This window comes from Aulostomus chinensis, chromosome 14 (assembly GCF_037954235.1).
Source record: "Aulostomus chinensis isolate RoL2024-O1b breed Wild chromosome 14, RoL_Achi_v1.0, whole genome shotgun sequence".
Classification (NCBI taxonomy): domain Eukaryota; kingdom Metazoa; phylum Chordata; class Actinopteri; order Syngnathiformes; family Aulostomidae; genus Aulostomus; species Aulostomus chinensis.
This window is the reverse complement of record NC_141333.1, coordinates 7839463-7852008: the sequence shown is the minus strand read 5'-3', so window position 1 is coordinate 7852008 and position 12546 is coordinate 7839463. Positions and strand designations below refer to the sequence as shown.

The 12546-nt window shown below is 41.3% G+C and overlaps 2 protein-coding genes across 6 annotated transcripts in view; both read right to left on the bottom strand.

The window, feature by feature from the left end:
* Nucleotides 1-3058, bottom strand: part of csnk1g2b (casein kinase 1, gamma 2b) — a 36415-nt gene extending 33357 nt beyond the window's left edge. For 4 of the 5 annotated variants that reach the window (XM_086223501.1, XM_086223504.1, XM_086223503.1 and 1 more), the window contains exon 1: nt 2892-3058. The gene's annotated coding sequence lies outside the window, so the exon portion shown is untranslated. Of the gene's footprint in view, nt 1-2650; nt 2798-2891 lie in introns of those variants that run through there. The other variant, XM_086223502.1, reaches the window with a different exon arrangement.
* Nucleotides 3059-4554: 1496 nt separating this feature from the next.
* dmbx2 (diencephalon/mesencephalon homeobox 2) lies at nt 4555-8015 on the bottom strand. Its single transcript, XM_086224225.1, has 4 exons — nt 7450-8015; nt 6818-7009; nt 5746-5921; nt 4555-5356 (listed from the first exon to the last, which is right to left on the bottom strand). Exons 2-4 carry the CDS (start codon nt 6981-6983, stop codon nt 4859-4861), a joined length of 840 nt encoding a protein of 279 aa, XP_086080351.1. The 5' UTR covers nt 6984-7009; nt 7450-8015; the 3' UTR covers nt 4555-4858.
* Between the last annotated feature and the right edge of the window lie 4531 nt (nt 8016-12546).

Genomic DNA, 12546 nt, shown 5'->3' with positions numbered 1-12546 from the left:
GTTCCTTACTACAGCTGAAATGAGATCTTGCTCCAGACAGGTACAGGGCAAATACAATAAAGCAATCAATATGAGGGGGAATATTCTACAGTGGACTTCAAACATGGGGGGGGGGTTCATTTTATAATTAGACCCATTTCCTGAAGGCGAGAAATGCAGTGCCTTAATGAGATTCTGTATATCACAAAGATTAATTTAATATTACGCTTCAAATTTATATACACGGCTAGTAGTGTGTCTAACATTACATTTCAGGCTCAGGTTTCAACAGCTTTTTAAGATACTTTAGATCTTTATGTTAACACAATGAAAACACATCTGCACACTACCAGTAACACACATGAATCCACATCCAAAAGGTCAGCATTAGGCAAATACATACTCTTTCCACATGCATCAAATTCTTTTACCATGTATATTTGTTAAGCTATCACTGCTGGGCAAAATGTCAATCATGGCCCTCGTTTTAGCTTTCACTAGCTATGTAACTTAACAGTCTCACAACCACATGCAGCGTACATCCAAATTAGCTCTCCTAACTCTACTACATTCATGAGATCAGATAGTGGTAGTGGTAAAGGGAGCAGGTAATGCAGGCCGTCGCGATGGGCAGCTACTCTTTCCTATGGAAAGGCACTTACATGGATCAATGACTGCTGTAATGCTCCATCTCATCATAGCATTTGCATCACTGGGAAGCATATTATTGGAAGGATTTGGATACAGTCTAATCACCCGCTAGCTCAGTTGCATCTGACTGGCTAGGAATAAATATCACAGGATTAATAAAACAGCACTATCAAGAGAAAGTAAGCTGATGAGTGAAAAAAGTATATGAAAGACTGAGGAAATAATTTGTTCAATGAGTAAGTCACAAGAATTTCTACTCCTAATCGGTTCAACTAAAAGAAAAAAAAAAGTTTTATAACAATTTCCATGACAAAGAAAAACTAAGCATATTAACACTGCACCCCAAATTAGAGTTTTTAACTGCTTTGTGATGCATTTATGAAGCCAAAAATCAATGAATAATCTGCATTCGAACACAGTTGTACCACCAATCTAAATATATACACATTTGAGATGGGTATGGGTGCAATACCTCGGTTTAAACTGCTGTCTGTGTCTTGGTTTCAGTTTCAGTGTTTTATTTTGTACACTGAGAAGATGAAACATCCCAACCAAACAACAGCAACATAAAAATATTCCCCTATTGCATTTTGCTATCACTTTGAGTCACTGGATCCAAGTGGGTTGTGCTCAATTTAGCGTACTTTCTCAGAGATGATGGATGATTATTCAGGAAATACAATGTAGGAAATAGAGAAAGTCTTATCAGACCAGGGGAAGATTACAGGAATGATAAACAAGGTGGGTTGAAGCAGTTCGAGCCATCATGTTCAAATACGAACTGTTACAACTACTGAAATGGCATAGGGCATTGTGCCAGGCATAGATATATCAAAAGGAACAAGAAACACAGTAGTGCATGCATTTGAAACATAAGTAACCTTGAGTTTGTGTCACAACACCCTACTGTGGTATTATAACTTAACGTTTCTGCCGAGACAGACGGCTACAGTGTATCCTTTCAGGAAGTTAGGTATTGTCTTTTAATCAGCTGTTTAATGCGAACATCCTCAGACAAAAGCTGAAAGGTTTAGCGTTGAGGATGCACTTATAAATAAAGAGACTTGTAACCTTTCAGACGTGTCTCGCCAAACTAATTGATTGACACCTGCTCTAACGTCTCTTTTGCAACAATTACGCTCAAAGCAGCCAGGTTTGCCTAGCAATACCACGACAGTAAAACGATTTGAAACGTTATAGTGGTAAATTCAAATCCCTGCGGAGAGCCCATAAATTACTTTATGCATTTCTTCCACTCCAGATAGCGTTATATTACATTTTCTCATTGTCGTGATGCAAAATATCTATCTTTTTAAGTTTATGTTAATGCTAGCTAACACAGCTAACATTAGTTGGCTAATGTTAGCGATGAGTGCTTTGCAGTTGTTCTTATTAGCACAATATCTGCATTCCGACGATGAGAAAACCTAAAATAGATCTTACAAACGTTAGTGGCCATATGTGCTTTCTGACAGCCCAACGTTAACATTAGAAAAACTGTAGCTAGTTCGAGGGACAAGGCCAGATATACTAAAGACATCCTGGCATTAGTTAGCAAGTTAGCTTAAGATCTTTCATTCGCAGGCAGTTCATGTGTATTTATATGTGGTTTTATGCTCTATAAATACAAGCAGCGTGCATCGTTACCCTGAAATTAATCCAAGCGGACATGTATTATGTAACGTTATATCGGAATGATTACAGTTGAATCAAGCTAACGTAGCTAGCACCCATTAAAAACACCGCTCCTCTTGGCCCAACGCCTGATAAAAACCAGCTCACGATGTTGTTAGCAAGCATTAATCTGTTAACAACACCGCATGCAGACTCGCGAACAGTAACCGAACTTCACTAAGTTAGTGCAAAGTAGTAAGACAAAATATTAATAGTCACGCATTCCCTTAAATACATTAAACTGGTTAGTTAGTAACACTGTTACAAGCTGAAAAATAACACTCCCTCAGCATTACTGATATTATCGACTTTCGTAACGTTTTGATTAAAGCGGTTATTGCCTCACCTGACTCTATCATTTTAGAGTTCAGATTGCAGTTAAAGACATTACTCTGATCACTGCCGGGCAACTCCTTAATCCTACACCGACTGCTCACCAGCCGCAGCCAGGGCTCCCTTAACGCTTAGCTCACTTGCTAGCTCTTTAGCAAACTAGCACACGCAACATTAGCAAGAACGGCGGGACGGCTTCTTAAAAAAAACAAAAGATTCACACGAGTTTCAGTCATCAAATGAGAGCATGTTACCTTTAAACACAAGATATCAGAACCCAGTCGAAGTCATGGTTCTTCATCCGTGGGAATCATTTAATTTCTCTTGTCTTCCAGTTGCTATGATTTTACTGTTGTCTCTTTAAGCCTCCCTCAGCTGCCGATAGTCAGGCACAGCGTCACACACTGCTTCTCACAGCTCTCCCAAGGTACGCAATAAAATTGACGCAACTGCTTTTGTGAATACAAGGAAACGGCATGCGTAGTGAAACCTAGTAGATTTACCCCACGAAATGATTACTTTGAAACTTCTACAATTTAATTCAAAGATTAAGGGATTATTATCTTTATATGATCCCTCAAAAATGCAGGATATCATCATGGTTAATCGTCTGAGTTAGTGATGAGACCTTTGAATAATCTTTGCTTGACTTTGTCTTATCAGAGATTATTTTGTAAAGTCAACATAATCATTGACAGAGTATGCACAACCCTCATTTGACAGTTAACAACTCAAATTGTTACTCAGTGTTACTGAAACATTTAGTGAATTGAGCCGATGTTTTGTTTATTTTATTATGTTTTGCAAAATAAATTTAAAAAAAATTACTTATCACAGCTTCTCGATCCCCGTAGTTCTTGTACTGTTACGACCTAGCCGTATTATTTTTTTACATGCACCAAGTTTGACAGTTTTAGGATTAATAGTTCTGAATCTTTCACAGCATGAATTGGACCATGGACCATGAACGGTTCATGGTCCATGGTGCCTGATTAGATTCACTCATGTGGCTAGGACAGAGGGTAGTTGTATGACATTGCAAAATCTCTCTAACTTTAATCTCTGTCTTTGGTCTAGAAGTTCCCAGTTTGATCTCAGTGCTCTTGTGGTTATACTCGAACTATGATTGTTGAATTTTACGTGAAAAAAAAAATCCTCATCTGGATGGTTATCAATACTAACGTCAGAGTCCTGCCTGTCAGACTGAGATATCATCTGACATCATCCAGTCATAACACTTCCTCTGATATCATGTTGCTTTGCTTCCCCAAAGTGAGTGAGTGACTCAGTGAGGGACTGAGTGGCGTTCCAACCCAACTCTGAACTCAGGCTGTGTAGAAGCAAATGTCTGATATCAAATTTATACCTTTTTCAGCTTATATAATTGATTACGTTTTCTACCAGCAGAGCTCACACATTTAAACCCTGTTCTGAAATGTATTCAAAAACTATGTAGATATCCTGGCTGGACAATATAACAATATCAATATATACAACATTTTTTCTGACCAATTCGCTGTATGTATACTGCATATGGTGATGTGCCAAATGTTGGCAAGTCTGATCTTCAGTTCTGTCAGCTGTATTCCACCGTTCTTTATATTTTGATAGACTTTACGTGTGTGCTATGGGTCTTTAACTGTAGCTAATGTAGAATTATTAGTATGTACAAAAGAATTTTGCAGAGTGAAAAAAATGTAAGATGACAATTCAGATGTCTCTGCCTTGTACTGACTAGTTTGTATATTTGTCCTGGGAGATACCCCCGAATTTTACGAAAGCGAAACCCATCCCACTTCCACAATCACATATCACAAAGCCAGGAAAAATACAGAGAATGGGGGTTACAAATAACTTTATTTCACATTTCTATGTTGCAGTGCTTTGTTACAACAAGGAGAGCCTTTCTCAAATGCTTTAGTAATCGTTCAGTGCAACCGGCTACAATGACACGTGTGATATAACGCTGAAGGAGATAAAGGGTGTAGATGTTTATTAGGCACAAAGTAGCCATCAAACACTGAAAAGAAAATCTCTGAATGTATGAAACTCTGTGACTGTGCAGCTTTACTCTGGGTTAGACAGACAGGCATGCAGTAAAATACTAAACAGGAGAGAGGAACAAGGCAGACAACGTGACTCTACCTTGTAACCATGTCCTTATAAAGTCCACATGGAGGAGAAATACTGGTCTGTTTGAGTCAAGTCCATCTGTCCACAGCTACAAGCCCAGGTCAGGATGTGGCACAGTTTTACTGGAACAAGCAATCTGAAGGGAGAGGCTACAGTTTTTAGTAAGGGATGATGGAGGAACCCCCAGGGTAGAACTGTGCTGCTGTATGATAGGCCAGAACACTGGGGGGATGGCCAGATCTGTGGACAGCATTCCTATAACGGGCTGATGAGGTGGGTGAGTGTAACGCTCTCCTGGAATGAAAGGGAACTGTGGAGGAGAGTGTAGTCGAAGGGGACATCTGGGGGCAACAGAGTCTGTACAGGGTGCAAGAGAGGGGCAAAGTTCCAATCTCTTATCCATCAGAGGAGGTGGACAGCAAGGAGGGGGGGCGCTACTGTCAGTGGGTGAGGTGGGGATGTCCTGTTTGTCTTCCTCTTGTCCCACTTTGCCGCGATGCGTTGCTACTTCCAGACTGTGGTCTCTGGAGACGGGGAGGCACCTTTGACCTTTACGAAACTTTGCCCTCCTGTTCTTGAACCACACCTGGAGGGGTTAGAAAAAAAAATACATGTATATATATATATATATGTATATATAAACATATATATATATATATATATATATATGTATATATATATATATTTTTAAGTGTGAATTGATTGAGCTCAATTCATCAATAAAGGCAGTGATTTGACCAGGAAGCACTCTTTAAAGAGTTCAGATAAAATGTTTGATTGTACATACACATTTAGAGACAATTCTACAACATGAAAGTGAAAATAGAGACTGAGGGCAGCTCAAAACAGATGCAGACTTCACTGTTTGCAGTTTCAGTTTTTCTCATGGCATAAACATTGAAAATAACGCAGCAGGGTCTTTTTTACAAAGACATACACCAAAAATGAACAAAATCCAGTGTGGTTCTGGCTGACCTGAATTCGAGCCTCCGGCAGGTTGATGCAGACAGCGAGCCTCTCTCGCATGCCAACATCGGGGTACTGAGTCTGCTGGAAGGCTTTCTCCAGAGCCTGCAGCTGCGACACAGTAAAAGCTGTGCGGCTGCGGCGCTGCTTCTGCTGGTTACCATAGCGAGCCTCCAGTATGAGCTCTGGTGGGAGAGAGAGGAGCAATATATGCCAGTGAGCATCCCCTGGAAGGAGTTTGCTTGTAGGACCACATTTGGATTCAACCTGGACTGATTTTTAATTACCTGAACAATGTTTAGTCTTTGCAAGGTCGACACATACTTTTATCATCATCCACATCTCAGGGGTGTAAACAAAGAGGTGTCCAGGGTTGCACTGACTACCTCTTATATTTTATTGGCCCTGGGTGTGCCCTTATTTCATTTAGTATTGCTGATGAGCTTTTTATTCTTAATGAAGCTCCATTCAAAAATTCACAAGCCCAGATGGCCCAGTTTCCACCCACTGCACTACTTTGTTCACGATCTGGATCGATAAAACAGCGTTGGGCAGGTTCATAATGCACTTACACGTTTCTAAATTGAAATCTTGGACCTTTTGTTGATGAATCATTTTTCTAGCGATTTCATGTTTATGAGACTTCCCTGGTGCCGCCTCGGCCATTCTAAATGTCCAGTTTTGTAGTTATTCCTTTTATTGTTGTTTTAAATGTTCTTATTGGAAAGTGCATGTGATGATCCATGTAGAATGACCCTTCTCAGTGGAGGTTATTAGATATTGCATGGTTGTTTTAGGTTTGCTGACACTCCTTTCACAATAAGACAGTTTAAGATGCTTATGCCTGTAATGCATTCTGCCTCAGTGTATGCAACATTTGAATCTACAAAGAAAGTTAGTGACTAAACCTGAAGATATACAGAGAGTGCACTCTGGGTAAAAAATACTGTCAATGGTAACAAACCAGCGTCATATTTTGTAACTACTTTGAGACTTAACAGCTCTGGTTGTGGTCCACCAAACTCTCCCACCTCTCACCATCCTTTGCAGTTGTAGCTATGCGGGTCAGTGCAGGACCTACCTGCCAGTCTCTCAGCCACAGACAGGGTGTGCACCGCGGGGCTAGCTGCAGAGTAAACGCTGTACTGCTCCGCCATCTGGTGGTGGAAGTCCAGCAGCATCGCGTTTACGCCGTGCAGGGGAAACACGCCACCTCTGGAGGCTCCGCACAAACCCAGGGAGTTCATGTTGAGACTTCGAAGTACAGTGAAGGCTGTGTTTTTGATTTTTAGAAAAAAAGAGGAAAAAAATGGAAAAAAAGAAGAAGAGAGAAACTGCACCAGTCAGTTTAATCAGATGTTGCACTGAACTCCAGAAATCACTGAATGATATTTGCTGATTTTTGAAGATCGGAAAAACACACATCTAATTTGCCACAGTATTAAAATATTGATGTCTTCTTAAAGTGTTAGGTCTGTCATAATAATCCTAAACTTATGAATGTGGCCAAATGGCTGCACCTTTACACATCTACCAACTGAGTAGCATTTTTTCAACTTTGAAATCTGATTTTTTTTCCTTTTTTTTGCTCTAAATTCTCAGTAACCCCATAGATTAAATACTGTGCAGGATTTTTTTTTTTCTTTGCACATCTTGCGTTATGAACCCAACATCTCAATCTCCAGTTTATGCTGCAGGTGCACTTTTACGCACCGGTGTGTGTTGTGGTCCAGTATGTCCCAGTCCAGAACCTGTCCAGTAGACTATGTCCCAGTCCAGTAGACTATGTCCCAGTCCAGTAGGCTATGTCCTAGTCCAGTATGTCCCAGTCCAGCACAGCAGCGCTCTTTGTCGTGATCCAGTTCTCCGACAGCATTCTCACCCACCACTATTTAAGAAGCATTTACCCAGGCTCCTCTGAGCCATTAGCCAATAGAAAGAAAGGTATTAGCCGGGATTAGGTGGGATGAGGGAAGAGTGGGGGGTTGCAAGGGGCTCAAGTTTTTGAAACTATTGAACTTGAGAGATTTATGCCAAGGATCCCCCTATAAGCAAGCGTTTCACTCCCTCCCGTTAAAACAATTAAAACAATGTGGTCGGCTAATCTCCGAGGCAGGACAGATTAAAATAACAGCCTTTGATTGTGCTCTCCTTCTCAGCCCTCTTTCTCCCATACTGCTGCCTTTGACAGTCTCCCCTCCGAGGGGGGCTTCTCTAAGGGTTTGTTTTGCTAACAGGCACCATATTTTGCCTATAAACTGTCACCATGTGAAGTTAATCTGAACTCTGCCCATTGAGAGCAATTTCTTCACATCCAGCTGAGCTGAAGGAGTCTTCCGAGGAGGGGGAATCCTGAAAATCAGGAAGAAAAAAAAAATTCTGTGTATCACAGAAGAAAAAATGAAGTCATCTGATGTTTGAATTATTTGTCTCACAGAAGAAAACCAAGATTTTTATGATCAACATACATGATTGGTTATATACGATATTCCAATGGTGGAGGGTAGACTGATAATTGGTTGAACTGATTTTGTTGATAACTGTTTGTCTTCTTTTACTCTGAAAAGTGCTCTAAAGCTATCATTTTGCACTCAAGCACTCCGCCCAGGTTCCCTTCTGTTTATAGAGGTTAGTTGAGGATGCTCAAGTATTCAGTGGTGTTTACAACAGTAATCTATATTTTTTCAGGGTTTATTTATGTAGTTCTACTCACATTTTTGTTTGGGGTCCATGTTCATTCGTTATGAGAATTAATATTCGAAAGTTTAAGTTACTCACCTGTGATTTTATTAGAAAAAGGAGAAACCTTTACTAGAACTATCAAGCAACGAGCAGCAATGGAACAGATGAGAACCTCTTCAAATGTTGTTGTTTTTTTTGAGTAAGAGATTGTGCTCAGGAGTCAGCAGAACGAAAATGTCTCACGATGTTGGTTTGGAAGAAGCAGAAATATCCATTAAAACAGTTGGAATGGGATTCGACAGGTGATTTATATGAGTTGATAGGTTGAAGCTAGCTTCAGCAGGGGTGCAGCTTGAGGTCTCAGCGCCCATCAAAAAACATTTAATGATTTTTTATGTTTAATGTTGTGTTTTGATATTTGTTGAAGGTTCCCCTCGCTATGACACCTTTGATAAGCTTGTAAATTGTGACATGTTCAAGCTGAATTATTACAGCAGGCAGGATTCTGAAGTATTCCATTAGGAAAGATTGATGAAATCAACAAAATTCAGGAAAAACAAAAATTTGGTAAATATCTTTTTGTTCAGGCTGCACGGTGGTGCAGTGGTCAGCACTGTTGCCTCACAGCAAGAAGGTTCCAGGTTCCAGTCCCGGCTCCAGCACGGGATCTTTCTGTGTGGAGTCTGCATGTTCTCCCTGTTCCTGTGTGGGTTCTCTCTGGTACTACAGCTTCCTCCCACAGTCCAAAGACATCAAGAGGGGACGAGGCTGATTGATACTCTAAATTGACCGTAGGTGTGACTGTGAGTGTGAATGGTTGTCTGTCTCTATGTGTTGGTCCTGTGATGGACTGGTGACCTGTCCAGGGTGAACCCCACCTCTTGGCCGTAGCCACTGGGATAGGCACCAGCCCCCCGCAACCCTTAATAGGAACAAGCGGAAGACGATGGATGGATGGATTTTTTTGTTCACTTGAAGTGTTTTTTTGCCTTTTTCAAAAGAAGCTCAAATTACAGGTTCTCCATTGAATCTAACTCATCAAGACTTCTCTCAATTTTGATTTTTTTTTTTTTTTACTTTGCAGTTAAGAAAGTGTTTAGATTTCCACAAGTATTTCTACCCTATCACGCCGCTGAAACTCATTTCCCAGGAAAATGTCAGGAAGAAGCAAAAATGATGGATGTTGGTAGGCGACATAAGAACAGAAAAGGTCAAAAAGACCAAGAGGACTTTTCAGCATGAAACTGCGACCGTAAAACAAGAATACCAAACACACAGAGAGGATGAAGAGCTGTTAACTCTCGCTTCTACTCTGCAGAAGTTCTGCAATATCTTGTAAATTGTTACAAGAATGCAAATCCATCACATCTATCACATTTGGTTATGAAAGAAGATGTAACAGTACTTTCCTGCAGCACAAGGAATTACCTATGTCAGATAAACAAGTAAGATATGCCTGCTGTGGTTCACTTCTTCCACTCTCACGATCATCTGCTCAGACTTCCAAAATATGTGAAAATGTTTGTGCTCTCTTTTCCTCTGGCTTTTTTTTCTCCTCGTCCTTTTTTGCTGTTCTTGGCTGTCAAGCTTTATTAGTGTCCGATAGAAATAAGTCATTTAGAAGAGGCTCTGTCGGCCAGCCCCTCAGCCCCACTAAAAGCTCCAGGATTAGGTCCCAGAGGCCTTTGTCTCCGCGGCCCGTAGGATTAGGGGAGATTTACTGCGAGGAGAGAAAAAAAGTAGTTATTTCATGGCACTTTCATGATGAAACCTGGCCAAAGCTGTGTTGGCTGGGGGGATTAAAGGGACACAAAGAGTGTGGTTGTGTGTGACCCTCCCCATCCCAGAGCTGCCACCACTGACTCAATCACTGCACCCCCCTGGATCATTTCCCCTTCTGTGGGCCAGGCAGGGCTCGGCCGGGTTCACCTCCTACCCATCAAGACAATCAGGGTTCAGTTGAAATGAGTTCCGGCTTCTTCAATTACTTCTGAGGTAAACAGCCAGGGGGCCCTGAACACAACATGTGCTTATACTTTTTTTTTATCAACGTGATTGTCTTTTTTCTCAGTGCACCAAGTAAACTTATCTGCATTTAAGACTGAAGAGTAGGAAAATGAGAAGTTAGTGGATTTTAGTCCCTCCTGGAGAGTTTAAAACCTCTTAAAAGGAGTTATCCTGCTCTTAGAGGATCCGCTAACACATGCACGGATTACACTGAATAAAAGACAAAGGGGATCCTCGGCTAAGTCACTGACAACAGGCTCCCGACTGAGCAGGTGAAGACTCGCAGGTTTGTCGTTACACAGCCCAGAGCATTACTGAGCTAATTACTCTGCTGCAAGAAAATTAATGTAAAGTCACTGTAAAAAGTTTATATCCTACTTGATGTCAAATAACTTACAAAAATTGGTCCTCATTCATGAAATGTTTTTATGCTCAAATTAGTTCTTACATACTATAGGACTTTTTAAGCCCTAAATTTATTCTTACAGACAAGAAGCAAAGCCTGACATCTTTTGTGTACCTATCTGTCAATCACCCAGGCTTGGAAAAACTGAAATGTTACACAAGGTACACACTTGATGTCAGGAGCCTGTACAAACAGGCATCAGGCGGTGCTTCCTGTCTTTAAGACTAAATTGAGGGTTTAAAAGGATTTGAACAATGTAAGGACAAGGTTGTGTTAAAACATTTCATGCCTGAGGCACTTTGGTTTAATTTGTTGCTTAACCATTTGCTATCAGGCAGTTTAACTGAGTCCACAATGAAAATGTGTTACATTTTTTTACTTTTTGTACAACAATCCATATGCTTACAAAAAAAATCCTTTCATTCAGTAACTATATGCAAAGAGGTTGATGAATAAATTTACCCAAACAAGGTTCCAACTGACATATATACTTATTGTATGTATGAAATCATGATTTAGTTCATTTTTTAAATCGAAAACAGACAACACTCCAGACCTAAAGCCCAGCGTGACATCATCAAACCATCATTTGTTCAACCCCTACCCCCCCCCCCCCCACAAACACACCCTTTGCAAAAACAATTTAATTTCTAAAGAACAGCAGCAAGTAACTGGAAGCAGTGAGAGTTCAGCTAATTGGCAAAAAAAATGATGAGGGATTAATCAGTTCTGTCAGGATTTTACTCAACAGACCTTTTTTGAAAACTATGTGCATGTACGGAAACCTGGAGGCTGCTGAGACAAGTGTGTGTGTGTGTGTGTGTGTGTGTGTGTGTGTGTGTGTGTGTGTGTGTGTGTGTGTGTGTGGTGGGAGGGGGGGTTATATTCCTCTTTTTTTTGTCTCCTGTTTAACAGATGTTTTAGCCTCCTTATGTCCCGGCTTTCTTTCTTTAATTAGTTATCAATAGTGGAAATTTGTATTGGCAAGGCCTGTCAGGAGGGGACCTTTGTAGTTGTCAGTTATCTGAAAGGACGGCCCCCGTAGACACCAACTGGATCAATCGGCATGCAAAACACAATGGAGAGGCCTTTGGGAGTGTGATGTTAGTCCGGGAGCATGTGGGCCGGGAGCTAAATACTTCTTCAGTGGGAGAATCGATCGGGCCGGCTGGCCTTTGACCTGAGAGAGACAGGGAGAGCGGGTAGCGGGTCAGTGGCTCTTCTTAAGCCCCAGGATCATGCTGTGAGGCCTGACACTCGCTATGACACACTCGGGGCTTAGACTGACATTGACCTGGCTGCAAACACACCATCTACACACACACAGACAAAATCTCATACACAAATGCAGATAACTGTGGTGCACAGACTGGAATTTTTATAAGCTTTGAGCAAACTAACTTTTAATAGAAGTTCACAAACCAAGCCATTAGTCCACACTGCCGAGCTGTGCTTGTGAGAACAGAACCTAGAGACGTATTACCTTCCAATTAGTTTCCAATGATCTGTCCGGCCCCGGGGAGCAGGACAATAGGCCGCTACACCAGCTGATCGATGGGAGAGGCTGAGTGAGATCAGTCTCTTAATTGGGCGGGACCAGCTTAGATTAAAGATGGAGATGTGAACAAGCAGCTGTGGGCGTCCTGGGGGTCAAGGGCACCCACAGTGGGCTAGACTGGGGTGCAGGAGGTGAACTCGGTCCACAGACACAAACC

Excerpts from the sequence above, each read along its gene's own strand:
- dmbx2 (XM_086224225.1), bottom strand. The coding sequence starts at position 6,983 with ATGAACTCCCTGGGTTTGTGCGGAGCCTCCAGAGGTGGCGTGTTTCCC. Across the intron at positions 5,922-6,817 it reads TGTGGCTGAGAGACTGGCAG|AGCTCATACTGGAGGCTCGC; the intron begins GTAGGTCCTGCA and ends CTCTCCCACCAG. Across the intron at positions 5,357-5,745 it reads TGCCGGAGGCTCGAATTCAG|GTGTGGTTCAAGAACAGGAG; the intron begins GTCAGCCAGAAC and ends TAACCCCTCCAG.